The sequence below is a fragment of the Pan paniscus genome, chromosome 20, assembly GCF_029289425.2.
Source record: "Pan paniscus chromosome 20, NHGRI_mPanPan1-v2.0_pri, whole genome shotgun sequence".
Classification (NCBI taxonomy): Eukaryota; Metazoa; Chordata; class Mammalia; order Primates; family Hominidae; genus Pan; species Pan paniscus.
This window is the reverse complement of record NC_073269.2, coordinates 12205910-12233706: the sequence shown is the minus strand read 5'-3', so window position 1 is coordinate 12233706 and position 27797 is coordinate 12205910. Positions and strand designations below refer to the sequence as shown.

The 27797-nt window shown below is 56.0% G+C and overlaps 1 protein-coding gene across 8 annotated transcripts; it reads right to left on the bottom strand.

The window, feature by feature from the left end:
* Positions 1-110: 110 nt before the first annotated feature.
* On the bottom strand, positions 111-27711 carry PNPLA6 (patatin like phospholipase domain containing 6). Of its 8 annotated transcripts, XM_008962378.6 has the most exons (36): positions 27603-27711; positions 27396-27463; positions 26940-27092; positions 26264-26332; positions 25821-25908; positions 25568-25650; positions 25295-25392; positions 21807-21947; positions 21557-21716; positions 21155-21235; positions 20813-20941; positions 20430-20510; positions 20180-20342; positions 19797-19880; positions 19192-19301; positions 18934-19101; positions 18778-18855; positions 11753-11958; positions 11436-11567; positions 11225-11348; positions 10755-10868; positions 10427-10502; positions 7864-8004; positions 7613-7676; positions 7162-7330; positions 6810-6992; positions 6518-6636; positions 6122-6278; positions 5315-5431; positions 5160-5229; positions 4600-4716; positions 2723-3024; positions 1109-1225; positions 765-861; positions 559-668; positions 111-388 (listed from the first exon to the last, which is right to left on the bottom strand). In XM_008962378.6, the coding sequence occupies exons 4-36, from the start codon at positions 26288-26290 to the stop codon at positions 314-316; spliced, it is 3981 nt and encodes a 1326-aa protein (XP_008960626.1). In that variant the 5' UTR covers positions 26291-26332; positions 26940-27092; positions 27396-27463; positions 27603-27711; the 3' UTR covers positions 111-313. The 8 variants fall into 8 exon arrangements, with proteins under 8 accessions (XP_008960626.1, XP_063455881.1, XP_054959308.1 ...); XM_063599811.1 differs by having other exon boundaries at positions 25821-26332; XM_055103333.2 differs by lacking the exon at positions 19797-19880.
* Positions 27712-27797: the final 86 nt, after the last annotated feature.

The following is a 27797-nucleotide window of genomic DNA, read 5'->3' as shown; positions in this document are numbered from 1 at the left end:
TCTAGAAAGGCATTACCTGTGGGGGGCAAGGACCAGGTGGTGTCAGACCCCAGCCCCAGCCATCCTGAGCACAGAAGGTGGGTCCTCAGTCCGAAAACGACAGGAAGCCATTTCCAAGAGGTGAGTTTATTGGGGGAGGGGGCTGGTCAAGTCATCAGTGCAACACTGCATCCCCGCTCAAGGCAGGTCAGTCCAGTGTGTGGGCCCCGGGGGTCACAGGCGTAGCAGCAGGAGGGGGAGTGAGCTACCCCCACGGGGCCACCCCCAGCCCAGTCCAGGGGTGGGAGGGAGGGGGTGACCCCTGTCGAGGTCCTCAGGCATCTGTGGCTGAGCCGGGCGGCTCCTGGGGCAGACAGCGTCGTTGCCGGAGAATCGACTTCTCCTCCTCCTGCGAGGGAAGGTCACACACACGTCACCCAGCACGGGACACTGATGCGTCACATGTCAGCTAGCACCCAGCACACACAGGATCTCAAATACGCCCCCCGCTCCCCTGCCCGACACTGTACTCATGACCCTCTGGGGGATATGAGGGGACCCTGGGCCACCCACTCTCACCATCTCGGAGGCAGTGCTGGGGCTTGCACCCTCGGGGGACCCCCCTTCATCCCTCGAGCAGTCGGGTCCGGCGTCCTCCTCATACTCTGTCAGACAATCTGACTCCTCTCCTGGAATCGGGGAGCAGGGCATGGGTGAGGGGATTGGGGCTGGCCTGCCATCTCCAGCCACTCCCCTCCCTCTTGGGGGTCCCCTGGGCCCCTCACCGTCAGCACAGCCATCAGAGACATAGCTCGTGGGGGGCTCAATCCGGGACACAATCTCTGCCAAGTCAGTGAAGCCAGAGCTTGGGAAGGCAAGCACCTGTGGGGTGACACTGGTGAGGCTCTTGGGGGTCCCACAGAGTCTTGGGGCCCCTGGGGGGCCCAGTGGTGCATTGGGGGCTCAGAGGAGATCCTAGGGTCGGAACTCTCTGAAGTCAGCAGAGGTCTGAGAGCTCAGCAAAACCCAGGGATATGTGGGGTCATCTGAGGTTTTGGGGAGACTTTAAGGGGGCTTGGGTTCTGTAATCAGTGGAGTCAGAGTGGCCCTGGGGGCATCACAGGCTTACGTCTGCACGGCGGCTCTCATTAAGGTCTGTAGACCGCCGGTCTGTGAGCATTTTCTCAATGACGTTGCCACGGCTCCAGCCTCCAAACACCGCCTTCCCGTACTGGTAGCCCACATCCTGTGGGAAGTGAGGGGCTGGGTCCATGTCTGCAACCCGGCTTTGCTTGTCCCCACTCTGTCTGCCCATTCTCTGGCCCCTCAAAAGCCTGATTCTCTGGGGGAGTTGCATTTGAGACTAAACCTATTTCAGAGTCAGCTGCACATAGCACACTCGCCTACACATCCCCTGTCCTGCCCTTGACAGACATTACCAATCAATCTCTCCATGTTCTTTCCCACACAGCCCCATGCAGGGTGCTGGGTAGCAAATAACACAAGGTGGTGATGTGTGAGCTTATTTTGAAGTCTGCAAACAGGCAGTACATCTGTGGATGTCGCCATCTCCCAAGCCCACAGCAAACATCTTGAATTTCTCATGGCATGCTATCCCAGTGAGCCCACAAGGGACATCACACATCTCTTCTCAGACTCAGGGCTTCTGGGCTGCAGCTACTGATCAATTTCTTTCTTTTTAAAAAAATTTTTATTATTTTTCTCTTTAATTTTTAAAATTAATATTATTTTTTGAGACAGAGTCTCACTCTGTCACCCAGGCTGGAGTGCAGTGGCACAATCTTGGCTCACTGCAACCACTGCCTCCTAGGTTCAAGCGATTTCTCCTGCTGCAGCCTGTCAAGTAGCTGGGACTATAGGCATGCGCCAACACACCCAGCTAATTTTTGTATATTTAGTAGAGATGAGGTTTCACCATGTTGACCAGGCTGGTCTTGAACTCCTGACTTCAAGTGATCTGCCCACCTCGGCCTCCCAAAATGCTGGGATTAAATGCATGAGCCACCATGCCTGGCCCTTTCTTTTTCTTAGAGACAGAGTTTTGCTCTGTCACCCAGGCTGGTGTGCAGTGACGCAATCATAGCTAACTGCAGCTTCAAACTCCTGGGCTCGAGCGGTCCTCCCACCTCAGCCCCTTAAGTAGCTGGGGTGACAGGCATGCACAACCACATCCAGCTAATTTTTTATTTTTAATCTTTGTAGAGATGGGGTTTTGCTATGTTGCCCAGGCTGGTCTTGAACTCCTGGTTTCAAGCAATCCTCCCACCTCAGCTTCCCAAGGTGCTGGGATTACAGGCATGAGCCACCATGCCTGGCCCCCTGATCAATTTCAATTGGCTTGAGCTATAGCACATTTTTCAGGGTCAGTGGCACATAACACATGCACTGCTACCTCCCTCTCCTGGAACTGTGGCAGACATTTCTACTTCATCACTATTCTCATTCCCACCAATGCAGAAATGGCACTAGAAATCACTATACAGTGCTTCCAGGGGTGCAGCTGGCCTATAAGGAGAAAGTTCTTACACAGCACATGCACAGCCACACCCCTACTACATCCCCTGCAGACATCACCAATTGATCACTGATCTGTTTTCCAGAGATTCCAGATGGGATTCCTGGATTCCTCCTGGATTCCTCCCCCTCATACCACTCTGGGCTTTAAGTAGCAAAGCTTAGCCGGACCACCTATGCAGGCACCATGCCACTCCTGCCCACTCACATAGATCTGGTCGAACTTCCCAAAGTCCATGGTCTTGAAGCAGTCGATGGGCGGGCGCAGGTACTCGCAGTAGGAGCTGGACTTGACAACCTCTAGCTGCCGCACGCAGGACACGTAGGCCAGGCGGGACTGGATTTCAGCCATGTCTGGAACCTTTACCTTGTCCGCCCAGGGATTCAGCCGCTTCCACAGCAGCCACCAGCCGGACAGGCTGTCCCCGTAGGTGCTGAGGTCCGTCTCATCCTGGCTCCCCACGTCAATGGCGATGACCGTTTTGGCACCCATGCTGCGGGCGATGTCCGCTGTGGGGCCAGGGGGGTCAGAGGGCTGCTCCCTTTGGGGGCCCGGGGCAGAGATGTTCAACCCAGTCCCACAGATGCCATCATGCAAATGATCACGCAAAAAAAAAAAAAAAAAAAAAGAGAATACCCACACATGCAAACACCATGCTGTCATGCACAGGCATGCAAATGATGCAACTGAAGTTAAGGAGGGGGGTCAGGTGTTGGGAGGTTTTGTTTTATTTTCTGAGACACAGTCTCACTCTGTCACCCAGGCTGGAGTGCAATGGCGCAATCTGGGCTCAATGCAACCTCCACCTCCTGGGTTCAAGCAACTCTCTTGCCTCAGCCTCTCGAGTAGCTGGGATTAGAGGCATACACCACCACGCCCAGCTAATTTTTGTATTTTTAGTAGAAACCAGGTTTTACCATGTTGGCCAGGCTGGCCTCGAATTCCTGACCTCAAGTGATCCACCCGCCTCAGCCTCCCAAAGTGCTGGGATTACAGGCATGAGCCACTGTGCCCGGCTCAATAAAGCTTTATTTATACAATCAAACAGAGGGCAGGACTCAGCCTGTGGGCCATAGTTTGCCCACCCCTGGCTACAAGATTGTGAGCACGTGTGCAGCTAGCGTACATGTCTGTTCGTATATGCACACTTCTGGGGTGTGAGATTTTAAGTTGTGTACCTGCCCGCTTCTCACCTGCACCCATAAAGGTGGTAGGCATGACTTAACTCGGTCAGAGGTGCCGCATCCTATCTACGTGTGTGCACATCCCTGCGTGTTTGAGGGAACGTGCAGGACAAACGGGACAGACTGGCATGCATTGGCAAATGCCCTATTTCACTGACACATGTGTTCATCTGTGCACGTGCCTGTGTGTACACGTGTGTGTAAGCCCTACCTGCCCCTGAGAGAAAGCATGTGCGTATATAGCTGGTGTGCACACATGAGTGTTGCATTCCACCTGCATGTCCCCTGATGTGTGTGTGGACGTGTGCACCTGTCCCTCTTGTATGTACATCCACTTGTGCTTAACACAGCACGCCAGCAGGTAGATGTAGATTTCTTTCTCTCTTTTTTTTTTTTTTTTTGAGACTGAGTCTTGCTCTGTCGCCCAGGCTGGAGTGCAGTAGCGTGATCTCAGCTCACTGCAACCTCCACCTCCCAGGTTCAAGTGATTTATCTGCCTCAGCCTCCTGAGTAGCTGGCATTACAGGCACACCCCACCAGCCCGGTTAATTTTTTGTATTTTTAGTAGAGACGGGGTTTCACCATGTTGGCCAGGCGGGTCTCAAACTCCTGACCTCAGGTGATCTGCCCACCTCAGGCCTCCCAAAGTGCTGGGATTCCAGGCTGAGCCACCGCGCCTGGCCAGAATGTAGATCTCAACTGCACATGTCGCTGTCCACAGGCACATTCATGTATCATTTTGTGCAAGTGACCGTATGTGTGCGCATGTGTGTCTGCACCCCTGCATGGGCAGCTTGGGCATGTGTCCCGTCATCGAGCCTGTCTGTGTGTGCCCACGCGTGTGCGTGTGTGTGGTGCGGGAGGTGCTTGCGTGTGCGGGTGGTGCGGGCAGCCACTTGCCTGGCAGATTGTTGATGTAGCCGCCATCCATGAGTAGGTGCCCGTCCTTGGGGTCGCACAGCGGGGGCAGGTAGCCCGACAGCGTCATGCTGGCGCGCACATACCGCCACAGGGAGCCTGCGCGGTGGGACACACAGACACAAACACGCACAGACACGCTCAGACACGCCGGAGGCCCAGCCAGCCCGGCGGGCTCGCTGACCTGGGACGTTGTTGACGTAGCACCCATCCACCAGCAGGTGCCCGTCCTTGGGGTCACACAGTGGGGGCAGGTAGGGGCAGTAGGAGGCGCTGGCCCGGACGTAACGCCACACACAGCCTGTGGGGATGGCGTGAGGGGGGTAAGGCGTCCGACAAGTCTCCCTGCTCCCCTCCCCCAAGGACGGACGTACCTGGGGTCTCCAGGGCATTAGTGGGTGGCGGTTAGTGGTCGGTGATCGGGCCAGGGTGGACGGTCACTCGTGTTAACAACGTCCCAGAAGCTCAGCGGCCCTCCCGGAAGCATCCCCCCAACCCCACGTGGCGTCAGCGGTTGCTGCGGGCTGGGCGGGGACACCCACCATCTTTGTGGACTCGCATGGCTGAGGCGGTGATATCTGTGGTCACGTTGAAGTAAGGCAGCCACAGGTCCTGTGGGGACAGGGATCGAGGTGGGGGAGGAGCAGGGGGCTCCTCCGGGGAGGGGTAGGCAGGGCAGGGGATGAGGTGGGCCTACCTCAATCTGCTTATCCTGGAAGACCCGATGGATGCTGCGGTTAAAGGCAGACCCAGTGAACATGGAGGTGACTGGGTACGTGAGGTCCAACACAGGTTCCAGCACCGAAGTCATGCTCTAGGGACAAGGGGGCCAGACAGGGTCAAATAGGAGTTACATGGGGTCACAGATAAGGTTCATCAATAGGGGGTGAGCAAGCAGCACTTAGGGGCCAGGTGCAGCGGCTCACACTGGTAATCCCAGCACTTTGGAGGCCAAGGCGGGCAGATCATTTGAGGCCAGGAGTTCAAAAGCAGCCTAGCCCACATGGTGAAACCCCATCTCTACTAAAATACAAAAAAATTTGCCGGGCTGGTGGGGCGTGCCTGTAATCCCAGCTACTCAGGAGGCTGAGGCGGATAAATCACTTGAACCTGGGAGGTGGAGGTTGCAGTGAGCCGAGATTGTGCCACTGCACTCCAGCCTGGGCGACAGAGCAAGATTCAGTCTCAAAAAAAAAAAAAAAAAAAAAAAAAAAAGGAACACTTAGGGATGATGTGGTCACCCAAGGCCATTCACAAGGTGGTCACCAAGGGCCCTGGGTGCTCTCGTTGGGGGTTATGGGTTAGGGTCAGTAGACAGGAGGTCCCAAAGTGGTTACCCAGAGTCCTACAAGCATATCTATAAAAGTCCGGACAGCTGGGGATCACAGATTCAATCAGGAAGGGTCACCCTGACCCCGGAGGCTCCCCCATGAATCAGGTTAGGTTGGAGCCACGGGTTTTATGGCACTCCTGGGGTGCAGCAATCCCTCCTCGCAACACACACCTTGGCCCACTCCCGGGCCCGCTGCTTCGTGCGGCTGGCGCTGCGCTCCTCCGCGTACAGCGCTCCGATGAAAGAGCCAATGGACGTGCCGCCCACCAGGTCCACGGGGACCCCCGCCTCCTCTAATGCCTTTAGTACTCCGATGTGCGAGCAGCCCCTGCCGGGGAAATGGGCCCCAGTGACCCGCTAGGCCCCACCTGCAGGAACTCCCCTGCCCCTACCCCCTCCCACCTCCCGCACTGCTAAGGAACAAAGGACCCGCCCCTACCCACGGGGTCTCTCCCGGAGAGGAAGCTCCACCCTCGAACACCCAGGCCCCGCCCCCACGGTTTCTCCCAGGAAGCTCCACCCTCGGACATCCAGGCCCCGCCCCCAGAGAGCAAGCCCCGCCCTCACCTGGCCCCGCCCCCGCCTAGCACAAGGGCAATGGTGTTCCCCGTGAGCACCCTCGCCAAGCGGGAGAAGTCGCTGTGCCGGTCCGCACGCCTGGAGAAAACCTTCTCGTAGAGCTCATGCTGGGATGGGGGAGATAGCCGCGACCCAGGAGCATGAGGGCGGGGTCCGGCGGATCCCCCAGGGGTACCCTGACCTTCGAGCCTGTCCTCAGCCCTCCCAGGCCCCGCCCCAATCTCCCAAGCCACGCCCACCAGCCACGCCCCTAGAAGGTGGGGGCCGGCCCGCTCCTCACCAGCTTGGCAGGGCTGCGGCGCGAAAAGAGGCGGCGCGGACAGCGCAGGTGCAGGTGCCCCGAGCACCAGCTGCGCATATTTAGCCACTCCACGGTGCGCGTGGGGCCCGCGCCCTCCTCTCGGTGGAGCAGGACTAGCTGCTTAAGGGCGCGCACAGCCGTGTTCTCCAGCATCTGCTCCAGCTGCGGAATACGGACGGCGGAGGTCACCAGCCGCCCCACCACCACCTGGCCACACCTGGGTCCCTGATCGCCTACCCCCATGGCGAGGGTGCACGTGGCCTGGTGCAGGCACGGGAGGGCAAAGGACGGGGCCCGAGGTGGGTGAGATCAGGGGGCACGGGCTTCCGACCTGGCCGAGGGTAGGCTCCTGGTCCCCCAGGCCCACAATGAGGATGCAGTCGGCCTGTCGCAAGCAGCGCACGGTCCAGGGCGTCAGCGAGGCGTCCGTCTGGTAGAGTACGATACGGTGTGCATCTTCCTGCTGGGCCAGCCACCCTGACAGCCGGAACTCTTGGATGCTAGGGTGGGAAGGGGGCAGCGTCATCCTGAGGTTGGCCTGGGGTCAGTGTGCTCCCCGAGACCACATAGCTCCGTTGCTGGGAGGAACTTAGACACCCAAACCCCCACCATGGAAGTCCGCGCTCCGGTGGGCAGATTCACACCACTGCGAATCTCCCCATTGACCTATGGGTAGGACACAGGCTCCGTGGTTGGAAGCCGAGAACTTGAACTCAGGTCTGAAAGAATTTGAGGCTCCAGGCCCACCCACCACCCTCCCCACTCCCTTCTGCAACACACACCTATCCAGTGCAGAGGCCCCCAGGCGTGCCCGGATGATGTCACTGTTAAGGAGTAGCGTCGGACCTAGGGGTAGGTGGGGAAGGGAGGCTGGGAACCATGGTCCACAGGGCTGGGGCCTAACTCAGAAAAGAATACCCATTACCCCGCCCCTGTGGCCCTGTTCCCCTCCACCCCCCAAATGACCTACCCTAACATCTCTCACTCACTAATGTCCCACCCACCGCCAGCCCCCACCCATGACCCCACTGACCGATCGCCTGCAGGGCGTGCTGCAGCTCCAGCGTGAAGGCCACCATGGGGACCTCAGCACACACAGGCAGGATTGCCACAGTTGCCAGGTTGCTGGCTGGGTTGGTGAGTTCCGAGTGTGGGGGCACACCCAGCCCAGAGCCTAAGAACCCAATGGATGAGATTTGTGGTGCGAACCTGTGTCCAGAGAGATGAACCCTCCTCCTCCTCTTCTTCCTCTTCCTCCTTATCTGAAATTCCTGCTCCTGTGCTCCCAGACTGCAGCCCCCAGTTGCCCAAAGTCTTGACTCTACCATACAGAAAGCCATGGCTCTGGTCCTGGACCCTCAGCCTCAACTACTATTCCCTCTTTTGTTAAAACCTGGCCATCTACCCTCTACTTTGGGCCCTGATCACCTCAGTGGGATCCATTACACAACTCTACAACCATTCAGATTCACTGTGCTTGGGAGATCAATTGGCCAGTGCCCCTGCCCCATTCTGGCCTTGGTTCCTCTGTCTAATGGGGGACCTGAACATAAAACGAGGCAGAAATAAAGCCATTTTTAGCCTAGCCAACATGGAGAAACACTGCTCTACTAAAAATACACAACAATTAGCCAGGCATGGTGGCATACACCTGTAATCCCAGCTACTTGGGAGGCTGAGGCAGGAGAATCACTTGAACCCGGGAGGCAGAGGTTGCAGTGAGCCGAGATCGTGCCACTGCACTCCAGCCTGGGCTACAGAGCGAGACCCTGTCTTAAAAAGAAAATAAAATAAAAGACAAAGACAAGAAAAGAAAAGCTACTTTTGACCCAGCTGTTGCTTCCCAGTTTCTCCACTAACAGCCTAGACCAGCTGTCAACTCCCATATCTTGCCTAGACCTCTTGTTGCCTCCTTGCTGGTGGAATCCTTCCTCCCCAATCTAACAATAACAATCTAAATAAGCTCAAGTGCCTGTCCACAGCCCCTAGCCCCTATGTGACTTACCCCCCAACCCCCACCACCTCTCCCCTTGATCGCTTTCCTCCTCAGTGCTTCAAAACCACCAGCCTCCTGTGCAGCACCCCTGGTTTCTCTTTCATGTCTGGCCCCATCTTAGTTGTCAAGTCTCAGCTCACTGTCCTTAGAAAAGCCTCTTTCTCCCTCCCTTCCTCCCTCCCTCTGTCAGCCACACGCCATCATGACCCTTTTTTGTCTTCTAGATATTGTATTCTCTATCTGTAATTTCTTTCCTTCTTTTTCTTTTCTTTTTTTTTTTTTGAGATGGAGTTTTGCTCTGGTTGCCCAGGCTGGAGTGCAATGGTGTAGGCTCGGCTCACTGCAACCTCTGCCTCCCCAGTTCAAGCGATTCTCCTGCCTCAGCCGTCCAAGTAGCTGGGATTACAGGCACCCACCACCACACCCGACTAATTTTTGTACTTTTAGTAGAGATGAGTTTCACCACGTTGGCCAGGCTGGTCTCGAACCCCTGACCTCAAATGATTCACCTGCCTCGGCCTCACAAAGTGCTGAGATTACAGGCGTGAGCCACCGCCCCAGGCCTCTGTAATTTCTTAATGATGTCTTTTCTGCCACTACCGCCCTGCCCCCGCCTTGGGGGATCTAGGGCTCAGGGCCAATTGGGTAGAGCCCCTGGAGGGAAAAGGGGTATCTAGGTTGCTGGGCTGGCCCAGAATCTGGCCGCCACAATGTAGAAACTCAGGCCCGCATTTCAGCAGGCCTCCAACCCCACCGCATACCCCATTGTGTTCTAGCTCACTGAAGCCACAGGCTGAAACAGGGGGCTACATCTCCCAGCATGCTGTAACTTCAGAAGGCAAGGTGCCCAGAGTCCTAAACAACAATCCACAGACTATTTTCCATCATGGTATGGGGAGTTTTGTTTGTTTGCTGTTTTATTTTTTCTGAAACAGGCTCTAGCTCTGTCGTCCCGGCTGGAGTACAGTGGCACGATCACGGCTCACTGCAGCCTGGACCTCCGGGCTCAAGCAATCAATCCTCCCGCCTCAGCCTCCCGAGTGGCTGAGACTACAGGCATGTGTCACCAAGCCCAGCTAATGTTTGAAATTTTTGTAGAGACGGGGGTCCTACTATATTGCCCAGGTTGGTTTCAAACTCAATCTCCTGGGCTCAAGCGATCCTCCTGCCTCAGCCTCCCAAAGTGCTGAGATTACAGGCATGAGCCACCATGCCGGCCCTGCCATCATATTCTGATCTAGGACTCCCTTTCTCTCAACGTCCAGGCCGTGGACTTCCCCAGCAAGCCCTGACTCCCGGGCAGACTACGCCAACTCCACCGCCTAAGACTCCCTCCCCGGCACCACTGATTTACTTTCGAGCCCATTAACCAGCACGCCGGGGGTCGAGGACTTCGTTTCCCAGCATGCTCAGGAACACGAACTCCATTCCCCAGAATGCTCTGCACCTCGGTCCTACTTAGGGTTTGAAACTCTGAGAGGCACGATTTCTTCGCGGAACTCCATTTCCCAGCATCCCTCAGGAAAGAAGGCTTCCCTCCCAGCATGCTCTGGACGCCGGACTACATCTCCCAGCACGCTCTGGGCCGGCCGGTTCTCACCTGGGAAGGGTCCTTGCAGCTGCTGCAAATTCCCTAGAATTTTCTGGCTCAGTAGGTGGATAAGGCGGGTCACGACCTGGGGGCGTTGGAGGCCGGCATTTCAGTGAGACCTGGGAAGCGGCTGTCCAAGTCCCACCTCTCCCTCCTATGCCGGGGCTCCTGGGTGCCCGTTACCTGGGTCCCACCCCCGAAAGCCCCCCGCCCTCACTCTCTCGCTTCGGCCCCTCCCTCGACCCCGCCCCTCTGGAAGCCCCGCCCACACACTAGGCCCGGCCCCCACCCCGGGGTCCCGCCTCCGCCTCTCTGCCCCGCCCACAACAGGCCGCACCTGCGGGTACCGGCGTTTGATGTGACCCAAGGTGCCCTCGGGAAGCTTGGCCAGCTCCGTGTCGCGCACCGCGTGCACCGTCGTGGCTCGCGGCTGCCGGGTCAGTGCCTCCACCTGGGGGGCCGCGTGCATGATTGGGGCTGCTTGGGTGGGGAATGAGGAGGCCGAAGATGGGTGGAAACGGGGCTGTACTGCCCCATCTAGGGCTCCCCTGCAATGGGGGTGTAGGGAAGCAAGCCTCGCTCGCTACCCATTAGAGCTCTGGGGGAGAGAGAGAGGAGGGCAGGGATCCACGACAGGCGGAATCCCCTTTTCCGACGAAATGAGGTCTGGGCGGGGAGTGGACTGGGTGACCTCAGAGGTCGGGAGCTGCATTCACCACTCCCTGGATTACCCGGGATGATGTGTGTGCGTTGTCGAGGGACTGGCCTGGAAAAGGCCAGAGGTCAGTGGGTGGGGGTCGCGCTCACCACGCCGATGAGGTCGCCGCGGCCGTACTCGCCCACCAGCTCCTTCTTGCCACTGCCTCGCTGGATCACGCTACGCAGCCGCCCATTGAGCACGATGTAAGTGCAGTCGGAGCGGTCGCCCTGCCTGAGTGGGCATGGAGGTCAGCAAGGTCTGACCACCCCCAGGTCCCCACCCCTAGGCCGGGCCTGAGCAGCGCGGTGGGAGCTGCACCTGTACAGCGCGCGTCCCGCCTCCACTGCAGTCCAGTCGATGGCGAAGTCCATCTGGCGCACGAAGGGCGACATCCTGGCTGCCACCGTGTGCGCCGCACTCAGCACCACACTGGGCTGTGCGCGCATGATCCTGCAGGAACAGACTTGGGATGAAAGAGGAAGGCCTCAAAACCGTCCTACACCGGCGCTGGGAGGCCAGATCTGGGGGCTCCCTTCTGCTCTTCCAGGAGTGAGGTTGAGGGATGGGGTTCTGGCCACTCCCACGGGTTGGGGTCCTCCGAGTGCCACCCACACTCCAACTTCGGGCTGTCATACTCATAGAAGTCGGACTTGGAGATCCGCAGGAAGGTGCAGTCGCGTTGGGCTCGCAGTGTGAAGATGAGAGGTTCGCCAGTGAGCACCGCCAGCTGCCCCACCAGTTCCCCCGGCTGCGCTACGAACAGGCACACGTCCTCCGCCTTGTCGATCATGCGCTGGTACACGTGCAGGCAGCCCCAGAGCACGAAGTGCAGGCTCACGTCCTGCGCGGGCAGGGGATGTGATGAACACAGAACCCGGACAGCGTGGACCCCAGCTCAGGTCAACATGCCCCCACAGGAAAAAATTAAAGAAGAAAGGAAGGGTTAAGAAAAATATGAAGGCGCAGGGCGCGGTGGCTCACGGCTGTAATCCCAGCGCTTTGGGAGGCCAGGCAGGGGGGATCACTTGAGGCCAGGAGTTCGGCACCAGCCTGGCCAACGTGGCGAAACCTGTCTCTACTAAAATAAAAAAATTAGCTGGGTGTCGTGGCACATGTCTGTAATTCCAGCTACTCAGGAAGCTGAGGCAAGAGAATTGCCTGAACCTGGAAGGCTGAGGTTGCAGTGAGCTGAGATCATGCCATTGCACTCCAGCCTGGGCGACAGAGTGAGACACTGTCTTAACAAAAAAAAAAAAGAAGAAGAAGAAGGCCAGGCGCGGTGGCTCACGCCTGTAATCCCAGAACTTTGGGAGGCCGAGGCAGGTGGATCAAGAGGTCAGGAGATCGAGACCATCCTGGCTAATACGGTGAAACCCCGTCTCTACTGAAAATACAAAAAATTAGCCGGGCGTGGTGGTGGGCGCCTGTAGTCCCAGCTACTTGGGAGGCTGAGGCAGGAGAATGGCGTGAACCCGGGAGGCGGAGCTTGCAGTGAGCCGAGATCGCGCCACTGCACTCCAGCGTGGGCGACAGAGCGAGACTCCGTCTCAAAAAAAAAAAAAAGAAAAGAAAAAAAAGAAACATGAAGGAGAGAATAAAGACTTTGGATATAAGCACCATCTATATATAAATATAAATAAATATAAAAATATTTTTTAGCCAGGCACGATGGCTCACGCCTGTAATCCCAACACTTTGGGAGGCCTGAGGCAGGCGGATCACGAGGTCAGGAGATCGAGACCATCCTGGCTAACACGGTGAAACCACGTCTCTACTAAAAGTACAAAAAATTAGCCGGGCGTGGTGGCGGGCGCCTGTAGTCCCAGCTACTTGGGAGTCTGAGGCAGGAGAATGGCGTGAACCCGGGAGGAGGAGCTTGCAGTGAGCCGAGATCGCGCCACTGCACTCCAGCCTGGGCGACTGAGCGAGACTCCGTCTCAAAAAAAAAAAAAAAAGAAAAAAATTTTTTTACATAGATTATATATAGATGAGCAGCATCTCTCTCTCTCTATATATATATGTGTATATATGTGTGTGTGTATATATATGTTCCATATACCCAGGATTCAACCAACCTTGGATCTAAAATATTCAGGAAAAAAAAAATTGCACCTGCACAGACCATTTACAGACTATTTTCCCCGTTATTCCCTAAATAATACAGTATAATGACTATTTACATAGCATTTACATTGTATTAGGTATTATAAGTAATCTCGAGATGATTTAAAGCAAGCTTGTCCACCCTGCTGCCCACGGGCTGCATGTGGCCCAGGATGGCTTCGAATTTGGCCCAACACAAATTCATAAACTTTGTTAAAACATTATGAGGTTTTTTTTTTTTGCGATTTTTTTTCTTTTAGCTCATCAGCTATCTTTAGTGGGGTTTTTTGGTTTGTTGGTTTTGAGACGGTGTCTTGCTCTGTTGCCCAGGCTGGAGTGCAGTGATACAAACTCGGCTCACTGCAACCTCTGCCTCCAGAGTTCAAGTGATTCTCCTGCCTCGGCCTCCCAAGTAGCTGAGATTAAAGATGCCTGCCACACGCCCGGCTAATTTTTGTATTTTTAGTAGAGACGGGGTTTCACCATGTTGGCCAGGCTGGTCTTGAACTCCTGACCTCAGTGATCCAACCGCCTTGGCCTCTCAAAGTGCTGGGATTACAGGTGTGTGCCACTATGCCCAGCTATAACTGTTAGTGTATTTTATGTGTGGCCCAAGACAATTCTTCTTCCAATGTGGCCCAGGGAAGCCAAAAGATTGGACACCCCTGATTTAAAGTATACTGAAGGGGCTGGGTGTGGTGGCCCACAACTGTAATCCCAGAACTTTGAGAGGCCTAGGTGTGAAGATCGCTTGAGCCCAGGAGTTCGAGACCAGCGTGGGCAACATAGTGAAACCCTGTCTCTACCAAAAAAAAAAAAAAAAATTTTTTTTTATTTAGCCAGGCATGGTAGCATGTGTCTATAGTCCTGGCTACTCTGGAGGCTGAGGCAGGAGGATTGCTTGAGCCTAGATGTTTGAGGTTGCAGTGAGCTATGATAGCGTCACTACACTCCAGCCTAGGCTACAGTGCAAGACCCCGTCTCTAAAATAAATTAAAGGCCAAGTGCGGTGGCTCACGCCTGCAATCCCAGCATTTTGGGAGGCCAAGGCAGAAGGATCGCTTGATAGTTTCAGCCCAGGAGTTGGAGACCAGCCTGGGCAATATAGTGAGACCCCCGTCTCTAAAAAAAATAAGAGTAAAATGGGCAAAAGATCTGAATAAAAACTTCTCCAAAGAAGATATACAAATGGCCAATAGGCACATAAAAAGCTGTTCAACGTCAAGTCACTAGAGAAATGCAAAGCAAAACCACAATGAGATACTACACTTCACACCCACAAAGATGGCTAGAATTACAAAGGGTTAGAGAGAATGTAGAGAGACTGGAATTCACATACACTGCCAGTGGAAATGTAAAATGGTGCCGCTGCTTTGGAAAACAGTCTAGCAAAGAAACAAACAAACAAACACACAGTGCTTAAAAAAATTAAAAATAGAGGCTGGCCATGGTGGCTCACATCAGTAATCCCAGCACTTTGGGAAGCTGAGGCGGATGGATCACTTGAGGTCAGGAGTTCAAGACCAGCCTGACCAATATGGTGAAACCGTGTTTCTACTAAAAATACAAAAATTAGCTGGGCGTGGCAGCGTGTGCCTGTAATCCCAGCTACTCGGGAGGCTGAGACAGGAGAATTGCTTGAACCTAGGAGGCAGAGGTTGCAGTGAGCTGAGATCGCGCTACTGCACTCCAGCCTGGGCGACATAGCGAGACTCCCTCTTAAAAACAAAAAAAAATTGAATTGGCTTATAACCCAGCAATTCAACTCCTAGGTATATACCCAAGAGAAATGAAAACATATGTCCAAGCACTTTGGGAGGCCAAGGTGGGAGGATCACTTGAGCCCAGGAGTTTAAGACCAGCCTGGGAAACATAGTGAGACCCCACCTTTAAAAAAATAAATAAAATATATGTCTACACAGAAGCCCTTACATAAGGCCGGGTGCAGTGGCTCATGCCTGTAATTCCAGCACTTTAGGAGGGTGAGGCAGGCGGATCACCTCAGGTCAGGAGTTCAAGACCATCCTGGCCAACATGGCGAAACCCTGTCTCTACTACAAATACAAAAATTAGGTGGGCATGGCCAGGTGCAGTGGCTTATGCCTGCCTCAGCTTCCCGTGTAGCTGGGACTACAGGCATGCGCCACCACGCCTGGCTAATTTTTTTTGTTTGTTTTTTGTAGAGACTGGGTTTTGCCATGATGCCCAGGCTGGTCTCAAACTCCTGGACTCAAGAGATCCTCCCGCCGCGGCCTTCCAAAGTGCTGGGATTACAGGTGTGAGCCACTGTGCCCAGCCTAAAGTATATACTTTAAATGGGTAAATTGTATAGTACATGAATTATAGCTCAATAAAACCATTACACCCCCCAAAAAAATATTGTTTCACTTGAGGCCCACTGACTTCCTTTTTTATTTCTTAGAGATCAACCTATTTCTTCCCACCACACAACATTTGCACAAGCTCTTCCTTCTGCCTAGAATGACCTTTCCTCCCACCTGCACCCAGTTTGTTCCTCCCCCTCCTTCCTTCTTAGGTCATGCCCTTAGAGGTGCCACCCTGTCTAAGCCAGACTTTGTAGTGCCAAGATCATCTCCTTTGTGACACTAAGCACTTATGATTTTACAAGAATTTGTGTAATCCTTTGAGTCATGTCTCTCAGAATACGGTGGGCTGCCCAAGGGCAGGGACCACTAAGGGTTTTCCCTGCCCACTTTTTTTTTTTTTTTTTTTTGAGACAGGGTCTCACTCTGTTGCACAGGCTGGAGTGCAGGGGTGCGATCTCAGCTCACTGCAACCTGTCTCCTGGGTTCAAGTGATTCTCCTGCCTCAGGCTCCCAAGTAGCTGGGACTACAGGCGCCCGCCATCGTGCCTGACTAATTTTTGAATTTTTAGTAGAAATGGGGTTTCACCATGTTGGCCAGGATGGTCTCGAACTCCTGACCTCAAGTGATCCTCTCACCTCGGCCTCCCAAGGTGCTGGGATTACAGGCGTGAGCCACCGTGCCCAGCCCTTTTCCTGCCTCTTGTCCAGCCAGCAGCACACAGTTCGAGATGGGGCAAATGCTGGGTAAACACGTTTCTTTCTTCTTTGGGTAGCCTGACCAGCTAGAAACCTTCCTGTTCCATCCCTTTATAAATAAGGAACTGAAACCGCCCAGAAATGGAGAGATTCCTTCTTTATCCACCACACCAACCTGTCTGGTACCCAGTGAAGCTCCACCTGCCAAAACACTGCAGGGACCCCTGGGTGAGGCACAGTCCCAGGAGATATAAACACATGCTGGAACCTTCTAAGACAGAATTTCCAGACTGTGGCCAGGTGCCGAGGATCACACCTGTAATCCCAGCACTTTGGGAGGCTGAGGCGAGTGGATCACTTGAGGCCAGGAGTTTGAGACCAGCCTGGCCGACATGGTGAAACCCCATCTCTACTGAAACTACAAAAATTAGCCAGGCGTGGTGGCACGTGACTGTAGTCCCAGCTTCGAGGGAGGCTGAGGTGGGAGAATCACTTGAATCCGGGAGGCAGAGGTTGCAGTGAGCCAAGATCGCACTGCTGCGCTCCAGCCTGGGCGACAGAGCAAGACTCCATCTCAAAAAACAAAAAAAAGTTTCAAGGAGAAGCACAGGAGAGCACGGGGTCCCTAACAAAAGTCCTGCCAACGCAGAGAAGCTCTGAGGGGCTGCAGACCAGCGTGGTACACTGACAGGCCAGGGCTGGGTTGTGGCCAGCAGTCTCCCAGATAAGCAGGGCCCAGGGGCCCCCAAAGAAGCCACAGGGTAACCTCACTTCCTCAGCTATTCTAAGAACAGCTGGCAAAAGCCTTGACTTCCTCTCCAGAAAAGAGCCCATCCCTGCCATGGGTGGTTCAAGGGGACAGCAGAGTCACTGGGTCAAGTGACACAGCAACACTCCAGCCGGCTAACAGTGGGACCACAGCTCCCACCCCACCCCAACCCTGCCCCAGGCTTCTCTCCCCCAAGCCTGGGGCAGAGCTGGGGTCCCAGTGCCTATGACAGCTCACTGTCACCTCAAGCCCCCGCTCCCTATAAGCTGCTGCTAAACCCCCTCCCTGACCGCTTGTCACTCTTGCAAACCCCACACTGTGGATAATGGACTGTATGGTTCCGGCCTGCTGCTCTGTACATTTGAGCATCCCTGATCTCTACCCATCAGGTGTCAGGAACAGCACCCTGTGAAATCCTAACAATCAAAAATGTCTCAGTAGGCTGGGCACAGTGGTTCATGACTGTAATCCCAGCTCTTTGGGAGGCCGAGGCAGGCGGATCACCTGAGGTCAGGAGTTTGAGACCAGGCTGGCCAACATGGCAAAACCCCATCTCTACTAAAAATATAAAAAGTAGCCAGGCGTGGTGGCACAACCCTGTAATCCCAGCTACTCGGGAGGCTGAGGCAGGAGAATTGCTTGAACCCAGGAGGCAGAGGTTGCAGTGAGCTGAGATTGTGCCACTGCACTCCAGCCTGGGTGACAACAGTAAGACTCTGTCTCAAAACAAAGAAAAAAAGGCCGGGCGCGGTGGCTCACGCCTGTAATCCCAGCACTTTGGAAGGCCGAGGCGGGCGGATCACGAGGTCAGGAGATCGAGACCACCCTGGCTAACACAGTGAAACTCCCTCTCTAGTAAAAATACAAAAAATTAGCTGGGCATGGTGGCAGGCGCCTGTAGTCCCAGCTACTCGGGAGGCTGAGGCAGGAGAATGGCGTGAACCCAGGAGGCAGAGCTTGCAGTGAGCCGCCATCACGCCACTGCAGCACTCCAGCCTGGGTGACAGAGCGAGACTCCGTCTCAAAAAAAAAAAAAAGAAAAAAAAGAAGTCTTACTGGGGTTCTGCGAACTAGGCATCTCTTCTTTATTACCTCATTCCACTGATGAGGAAGCAGAGAACTTTCTAGATCATCTGCCACACTCTGGGGGCAGAGTGTGGGTTTCAACTTTCCTCTTCTTCTTCCTCCTCCTCCTCCTACCCTGGGGCTTCCTGACTTTCAGCTGGTAGTCGGGTCACTAGCCCTTGATGGGCCTCAGTTTCCCCATATGGACAGTGGACAGAATGGTGGGATACATTTTCCTACACATCCTGGGTGCCGCCACAAGGCCCTGAAACCCCGCCCCAGGGCTGGTTCATGGCCTTCCAGGGCCAGATGGCGATTTGTAGCCATTTATTGAGCCCCTATCCTGGCAGCGGTCAGCATGAGAAACAGACATGTTAGTGAATACTGCAGGATCAGAAGTTCAGAAAACAGAATTACAGGAAGAGCCAGGGCAGGCAGGAGAGATCTAGGAGTTGGGGTCCTAGGGCAAAAGGTTCAGGGGTCACAGGTGAAGGGTTGACAGGTCCAGAGGACATAGGGTGGGGTTAGGGGGTGGGGGTCACAGGACCCAAGGGTTAGAGGTTGGAAATGATAGGATGAGAGAGGTCTGCTTCTATGGGAGAAGGTGCTGGTCTTACAGTCAAAGGGCAGGGATCAGAGGTCACAGAAGTCATAGGGAATGATCTCAGGTGGCATGGTTACATGTCAGGGGCAGCCTCACCTGGTCTCCCTGGCGGGCAATGATGGTGCCGGCTTTGGCGTGGTGCAGCAAGACTCGGCTGTTCAGGAGGGAGGGGTCCTGGGGAGGTAGGGGGGTTGAGATGGGCGCAGCCAGGCCTCCCTTGCGCCCTGTGCCCAGCTCCCCTCGGCTGCCCACCTCAATCCGCATCAGCTTGGCCAGCTCCTGCTTTGCTGCCTCGAAGATGCTGCTGGTCTGGCGGCCCTGGTAGGGCCCGAAAGGGCAGCCACCAGTGGCCGACTCATCCTCACAGTAGCTGTATTCACAGGCGCCTGCCGGCTGCTCACGAGGCTCCTGAGTGGGGGTCTGAGTGGGGCAGGCTTGTGACCTCCTGATGCTCCCTCCCAGCCACCTTCCCCTGCGGGCTCCACCACCGGCCAGGGTCCCAGGCCTTACCCGAGCGGGGGCTGCCAGGGACCCCCCGGAGGCCTCTTCCTGCAGGGACACGGAGATCCGGCCACGCTCATAGGCCATGTCGAAGTCGGAGCGGGGGCCACCCTGCAAGCCTGCAGGCGGGCAGGGGGGCAACAAAAACCATAAAGATGAGAGTAAGATTTTTAAAAAATGAGCCAGGTGTAGTGGTGCAGGCCTGTAGTTCCAGCTATTTGGGAGGCTGGGGCTGGAGGATCACTTGAGCACAGGAGTTCGAGGCTGCAGTGAGCTATGACGGCACCACTGCACTCTAGCCTGGGAGACAGGTCTCAAAAGAAAAGAAAAAGATGAGAGTAACCACAGTTGCAGTCTGAGACCAATGGATACCAATGTGCCATGGGCCACTGCTGTAGCAGACATGACTAATCAACGCCTGCACTCTCCCTCTGAATCCTTCTCAACACAGGTGGGAGAAGCACTATCTCAATGAATATCTACAAAACGGTGCCTGGGGAAGTACTGGCAGTGTTCCCATTTCGCAGATTAAAACAATCAAGACGGGCAGGCGGTGGACCTGGATTCAAACCTGGAAGCTCCATGGCCCTCCCCGCAGACCCAGTGCTCCAAACCTGAGATGTCCCCTGGCATGGAGACGCAGCGGCTCAGCAGAGGGGCCGAGGGGGTTTCCAGGGATGTGGGCTTCACAGGGTCCCCTGGGGGAGACACATGTTCAGGCTCCTGCCCCTCAGAGCCACTAGGAGGATTAGCAGGTTGGGAGATAAGGAGATGCTGGGGACTGATGAACTAGTTAAAGCAGTTCCAATGGGCCCTTGGGGACGAGGCCAGAGCTTCCTCGGTACCAGATAGGAGTCAGACCTGGGTACCCCGCTATGGAGTCCCTGTGGGGCTGGACAAGGTCAGGTTGACTCTATGCAGAACTGAAAAAGGGGCTGGGGGCTGAGACGGGGCTTCCTGGGAGATTGGGCTCGGCTGGCCTCGGGTCCCTGGGTACCTGTAGGTCCAGGCAGCGGGGCCCCGGTGGGATCGGGTGGCCGGCCTGGGGTCTCCCTGGGCTCGTCCGTAGCTGAGGTGCTGACCATTCTCTTGGAGCCCCGCACAGGGCTGGTGCGAGTTGGGAGGCCAGGGCTGGGGAACAGACGCAGGGGCTGGATCTCCTGGGGGCAGAGAACAGCTTGTGGCCTGTCCTGGGAGGGAGACCTCGCCCCCATCCCCCCTGTGCTCGCTCCCCGCCACCCACTCACGTGGCTGAAGAGCTCATTGGTCAGACCCAGGTAGTTGTGCAGTGCCAGGAAGGTGACTCGCTGCAGCCGCACCATGATGATCTGCAGGGCTCGAGGGGCGTGGCCATAAGATGGGGCGGGGTAAGGGGCAGGGCCAGATGGTGGGCCGGGCTAGTTCGCAGCATAAGGGGTCGGGCGGGAACCAGGGAGAGACCCACAATCTGGGGAAATGGGGCGAGGCAGCTAAGGGAGGAGTCCGCTGCTGCAGACGTCTGGCTGCTCCAGGCCGATAACCACAGCTCCAGCGCCTGCTGGCTGCTGGGCCTCGGTCCCTTGGAGCCTGGAATGGGTGGGGGCCAGGGTGGGGTCCCTCGGGGGGTGACAGGAGGCGAAGGCCCACTGACCTGCACGACCCGCACCAAGCTCTCCGGGTACTTGGTGAAGACCGCGGAGAATGCTTCCACCGGCAGGCGCAGCACCGTGGAGTCCCGGGCCGCCCGGGCAGACACGGTCCGCTGGGGATGCTGGTGACCCTGGGGGAGGGGAGGGCGTGAAGAGAGACAAGGGCAGAGGCTGCGAGTCCCCCCTCGCTACTCCCCTAATCCTTCCTGGCGCCAGTCCCGTGAGGGGCCATCGGCAGCATAAGGGATGAACCAGAGATTGGGGACCCAGTGATTTCCTTCAACCTAGTCCCTTGGGTGGGACCTTGCACCCCAGCCCCCCTGCCTCAGAAACTGGTCACTCACGGTGATGACATCCAGGATGCTGAGAAGGCTGTTGACGCTGTCCCCAGGAACCACTTCCTTCACCACACACTCCTTCCCGTCCTGAGATACAGAAGACCGTGGACCCTCAGTGGCCTCGCCCTGGTGACTGGCATGTCGCCCCCTCATCCATCCCAATGATCACTGACACTTCTCATCCCTTCTCAGGGGAACCCACCAACCCTTCCAACGAGCAGGCATCTCCCATCGTTCAATACTTGTAACTACTGAGCAACTACGCAGACCACCCCAAATGTCCTTGGTCACCCGTTCCCCTGACTCCTGATGACGCATCTCCAAAGACCACCAGCTCTACAGACCAATGCCTGCTGCCCATCCCCACCACCCATCCTCCTGCAGCAGCCCCTGGGGAGGCCCACTCACAGGCCCTGGCAGACAGAGCTCCAGCAGCCCGTCCTGCACCACGTAGATGCTGGCATCTGGCTGGCCCGGCCGGAAAACGTAGTCACCCTGGCCCAGCCGCTGGAAGACCATGTGGCGGCAGAGCTCCAGGAAGAGTGGCTTCTCGAAGTGGCCCAGCACCCTGTTGGACAGGCGGTGGGCGACAGAGGCTGGAGGTCAGGGCGGCCCCACGTCTGCAGCCCTCCACCCCCACCTGCACCCCAACACTGACCGGACGTTCTTGAGCATATAAAGCACTTCGGAGGGCAGATGGGAGTTAGCCAGGTCGCCCTCGGTCAGGTCAGCTTCTAGCACTGCGGGCGGGGGCTCCTTCCGCTGCAGCGTGGGCGTCTCTTTCTGGATGCGCAGGATCCTGGTGGGAGGGGAGGGGTGCTGGGGGTGAGGGGGGCACGGAGAAGGCTCAGGCAAACCTAAGACCCCCGCATACCCCTTTCCCCAGGGCTCATGTACAGCAAACTCTGGCCCGCTGGCCAAATCAGGCTGGCCACCTTTTTTTTTTTTTTTTGAGACGGAGTTTTGCTCTTGTTTCCCAGGCTGGAGTGCAATGGCGCGATCTCGGCTCACTGCAACCTCCACCTCCTGAGTTCAAGCGATTCTCCTGCCTCAGCCTCCCTAGTAGCTGGGATTACAGGCATGTGCCACCACGCCCAGCTAATTTTGCATTTTTAGTAGAGACGGGGTTTCTCCATGTTGGTCAGGCTGGTCTCGAACTCCTGACCTCAGGTGATCCGCCCGACTCGGCCTCCCAAAGGCTGGGATTACAGGTATGAGCCACTGTGCCCTGCCTCAGGAGTCTCGCTCTTTTACCCAGGCTGGAGTGCAGTGGCGAAATCTCGGCCCACTGCAACCTCCACCTCCCAGGCTGAAGCGATTCTCCTGCCTCAGCTTCCCAAGTAGCTGGGACTACAGGTGGGTGCCACCACGCCCAGCTAATTTTTTATATTTTTAGTAGAGATGAGGTTTCCCCATGTTGGCCAGGCTGGTCTCAAACTCCTGAACTCAAGTGATCCTCCCGCCTCAGCCTCCCAAAGTGCTAGGATTACAGGCGTGAGCCACTGCACCCGGCTGGCCACATTTATTTTTGTAAATAAAGTTTTATTGGTACAAAGCCACATTCATGTATTTGCATATCATTATGGCCGCTCCCATGCAGCAGAGTTGAAGAGTTGCAATGGGGACCATATGTGGCCAGCAAAGCCTGAAACATTTACTATCTGGCCCTTTATGGAAAAACCCTATGACCCCAGACCTAAAGTTCTCTGAGATGGCCCCTCCACTAGGCATAGGCCCCTGAGCTGAACCCTTTAGGAAGGCAGACCCCTGACATAGCTTCCGAGATAAGGGTAGGCCCAGAAATGGTACCTGTGTTTATCATGGGGGTCCTGAAATGGTCCTTCCAGTAGTCACAGAGTAGATTCCTGAGATAATCCCCTTAACGTGAGTATGCCTTTGACATAGCTTCCAATATATGAGAAGACCACAGATACAGCCTCTCTGCTCTATGTAAACATTCCTGAGATAGACCTTCCTCCCAGTCTCAGAGAACCTTGAGACAGCTCCTCTGACAGCCACAGAGGTCCCTGAAGTAGCCCTCATTATAAGTGGAGAATCCAGATAGCCCCTCTGCTAATCGTGGACCTGGGAAAGCCCTTCCCCACAAGTCACAGTGATTGCTGAGAAAGACCCTCCGCTGGCAAAAGATCCCTGAGATAGACCTTGGAGGATGGGACCCTGAGTTAAACTCAGTGAAATCAAGAAATTCAGATATAATTCCTTTTTTGGCTGGGTGTGGTGGCTCATGCCTGTAATACCAGCACTTTGGGAGGCTGAGGCGGGAGGATTGCTTGAGGCCAGGAGTTCAAGACTAGCCCAGGCAACACAGTGAGACTCCCATCTCTACAAAAAAATTTAAAAATTAGCCAGGCATGGTGGTGCATGCCCATGGTCTCAGCTATGTAAGAGGCTGAGGCAGGAGAGATCTCTTGAGCCCAGGAGGTAAAGGCTGCAGTGAGCTATGATTGTGCCACTGCACTCTAGCCTCAACAACAAAGTGTGATCCTGTCTCCAAAATAATAATAATTATTATAATTGTTATGATTATTCCTTTTTTGATCAGGGAGATCTTGGGCTAACTCTTCCCTAGGTCACAGAAAGCTCAGACAGCCCTCTGACAATCATGAAGATATCAGGGTAGTCCCTTAAGAGTGTGCAAACACTACAAACAGCTCCTGTGATGTGGAGAAACCTGAGGTATAGACCCTCAACTGATCATGGGGAACTTTGAGATAGTCCTTCTACTCAACTCACAGAAAGCCCTGCCATTGGCCGGGCTCAGTCTCTCATGCCTGTAATCCCAGCACTTTAGGAGGCCGAGGCGGACGGATCACAAGGTCAAGAGATCGAGACCATCCTGGCCAACATGGTGAAACCCCGTCTCTACTAAAAATGCAAAAATTAGCTGGGCATGGTGGTATGAGCCTGTAGTCCCAGCTACTCGGGAGGCTGAGGCAGGAGAATCTTTTGAACCGAGGAGGTGGAGGTTGCAGTGAGCCGAGATCGTGCCAGTGCACTCTAGCCTAGCGACAGAGCAAGACTCCATCTCAAAAACAAACAAACAAACAAAAAAGAAAGGACTGCCACTGCAGGACTATTGATCATGGAGAGCCCTGCCCTGGTGTGAAGAAACCCTTGAGGCAGACCTCCAGGTAGACTCCATGACGCACGGGGATCCCAGAGCCAGCACCCAACTTGCAAAGAGAGTTGGAGAGCCTTTCTCGCAGACCTTGCTGCCAACAGGGACCTCTGATGCATCCTTCCTATATTTCTAGTGCAAGAAAATTCATAAGATAGCCCCTAGGGAACAGAAACTCCTGAGACAGCCTCCTTAGTGTGGGAAGAACTCCAAGGTCCATAACATAGGAAAGATGCCTTCTGATGTACAGAGATGCCTGAGATAACCCCCGGAGAAGAGAGGCTGGAGGCTGGAGATAGCCCCTTTAGGAGATCGTAGAAACACAACTACCTCAGGGAGGTACCCTGGAAGAAAACCACTCACGTGAGGAGACTCATGAAATAACCTACATGGAGACCCCTGATGTAGACCCCCCCACTAAGTATATGGCAAGACCTCTGAGATATTGACTTGGGAAAAAATAGCTCAGATACTCCAGTGGAAGGAGAAGGTCACTGAGGTAGCCCTCAGGGAAGAGATACCCTAGAGACAGCATGTCTGGTGTGGAAGAGCTCTGAGAGGAGAGTCCAGAGATGTCTCTCTGAAACAGAAGACTTTCTTCTTCTTCTTTTTTTTTTTTTTTTTTTTGAGACAGAGTCTCACTCTATTGCCTAGGCTGGAGTGCAGTGGCATGATCTCAGCTCACTGCAACCTCCACCTCCCAGATTCAAGTGATTCTCCTGTCTCACCCTTCTGAGTAGCTGGGATTACAGGCCCATGCCACCACGCCCAGCTAATTTTTGTATTTTTAGTACAGATGAGGTTTGCCATGTTGGCCAGGCTGGTCTCAAACTCCTGACCTCAGGTGATCTGCCCGCCTTAGCCTCCCAAAGTGCTGGGAATTACACGCATGAGCCACAGCGCCCAGCCAATATGGGAAGACTTCCACAACACTTTGGTGTAAGTTGATTACTCAAAAGGCCCCTGAGATAACCCCTAATACCAGGTCACACCCAGCACAGCCTTACTTCTTGGCAATGTTGAGCATCTTCAGTTTCTTCCTCATGCGTGGCCGGGAAGTGGTGGAGACAGAGGTATCCACGAGGGAGGAGGTGGATTGTGACACCTGGGAGAATGAAGGCGGAGATGGGTGAATTGCTAATTCAGACCTTGGAGAAGAGGTAGACGGATCCAGGGGGTCTCCATCAAGGAAGGAGCGGTGGCGGACACTAAGAAGTGTAAATAGGGAAGGGGCGCGGCCTCTGTGTGGTCAGGGCGGGCCCCAGGGGTCCCGGACTCACCTTCCGCATAATCTTCCGGCCATAGAAGAGCACTTTGTCCCTCTTCCGGAACCGATACCGGGGGCCATCCGGGGCTGGGGTTTCTGGGGATAGGTGGGGACAGGGGCACTCCGAGCTCTGTGCAGACTCCACCCTGCCAGAGCTGGGGTACCGCGAACAGACGCCAGCAAATCCCCATCTCTGCCGCCTCGGGACCCGGGCATTTGGGCCCCCCACCATACAGCCTCCCAAGAGGGGCCCCTCGGGTGCTCACTTGGCACTCGCAGCCTCCGCACCACCAGGAGGATGAGCACGGCCGTGACCACCACCGCCACTCCGGCCCCGATCATCACGCCCAGCACCTGAGGGACGAACGGCACTGGCTGCGCACCGCAAATCCGTCCCGCCGAGCCTTCCCCGGGCGCCAGGACGTCCTGGAACCCATCCCTCTCCGCCACCTTCGCCCCCGAGGAGTTCGTAGCCAGCCCGTGACTCGATGTCCCCATCTGCAGAATGGGCCAGTGCTGCTCCCTCCCCGGGGGCGCGACTCTTCCCTGAGGCCCGGCGACCCGCAGTGCATGCCGGGAAACGTAGTTCCGCCCGAGCGGACGCAGCGTGTTATCGCCAGACCACGTAATGCGCGCTGAGCACGCCGGGAGTTGTAGTCCTCTTGGCGCCCCACGCCTGCACCTACCCGGTCTCCGCCCCACCCCTTACCATTCCAGTTTGCAGCGGAGCCTCCATCGGTTGATTCCAGCCGGACGGCCGATCTGGTAGCCCGGAGTCCTGGGAAATCAAGGAGTCGAAGGAACCCGTGCAAGTCGTCAATCTGGGCCCACCTCTCCCCTGCCTCAAGCCCTGCCCCCAGCTCAAGCCCCGCCCTCTGGGGGTGGCGGGGGAAGCGTCTCCAGCTGCCAGGGGCGAGGCTAGAGGGGCGCTGCGGGACTAAGGGATGGAGCAAACCGACCTCTCGGCCCTGGCCAGGAGATGAGGCGGGTCCCCGGCTTCCTGCTCCCTTCGCCTACGCGTAGGGCCTACCAGACGCCCGCCTGTCCAACCCCACCCCGGGGCCAAAGGCCGACCTGGCACCCACTGTCAGCAGCCTGCAGGCAGGTCCCCACAGGGCACGGTCCCCTGCACCTGGTGACTTCCTCCCGGGTCACTGCCCTCTGCGGGGTTGATCAAGCCTGACCACCCCACCCTCCAGGCCGCACCCCCTACTCCGTCGAAGACTGAATGCCCCACCCCAGGAAAACGGGCCCGCAAACCGTGGGGTCCGGGAGTGGGCACCTAGATACTCGGCTCCCGACCCAAGCCTGCCCCGGGGAAGACCCAGGAGCTGGGAGGCACGGGAGTACTGCCGGGGCATCCGCGGAAGGCGTCTGATACCCACGTTTCAGAAGAGTCCTGGGATGCTTGGGGTGGCGTGGGCTTGCAAGGCGCTGCTGGTTTTTGCCGGGGATTTACTATCACGTAGTAGTGAAGTTATGGGGGCTCTATGGCACAGAGCATCACTGGGACTCCGGGACCGATGGTGGCGCCATTGCTGGGAGGCGTAACCAGAGACGCTGGGATTAGTGGGTGGGGATGCGGGGTCACTGGAAAGTTACTGAGATTCTGAGGATTACAATACTACTGCTGGGAAAACCAGGAGGTGGGTGGGCACATTCCTGGGGTGCTTATGAGAGCGGGCCTGGGGAGGGCGTCCGGGCTCCTTGGAAGATACTGAGAGATGCTGGAATATTACTGGGATTTTTCTGGGAAGCTGAGGATGTTTCTGACATCGCTAGAATATTAATGGAAATTCGGGGGCCGGGAGATAGGAATCCCGGAGACTGCGAGTCGTTACTTGGAAAATTCCTGGGTGGCCGGTCCTCTTCCACCTCAGGGCACAGCTGGCTACCGGTGTGGAAACACCTGCCGAGACGCGGGGGGTATGGGAACATCAGAAAGTCTAGAGTTAACAGGAATCGGAGGACAGATCGTGGGAAAGCGGAGGCTCGCTAACGACCCTCGAAGGGACACCCCTGCGAGGCTAACGGAAACCCAGACTCACCCAGGGGCCGCAGCCGGGGTCCACTCCGCGCCAACACCGCTAGCGTTCCGCCCGGCTCCGCAGGCGCGGCCCCTTTAAATTATTCACTCCTAGTCGCACCGCAGTCCCTCCCGACCCTCCCACCCCTCCTCCCCGCGCCATGCTTGGAAGGCCGACTGAGGCCGCCATGCTGAGTGTGGCCGCGCCTTAAAGGGC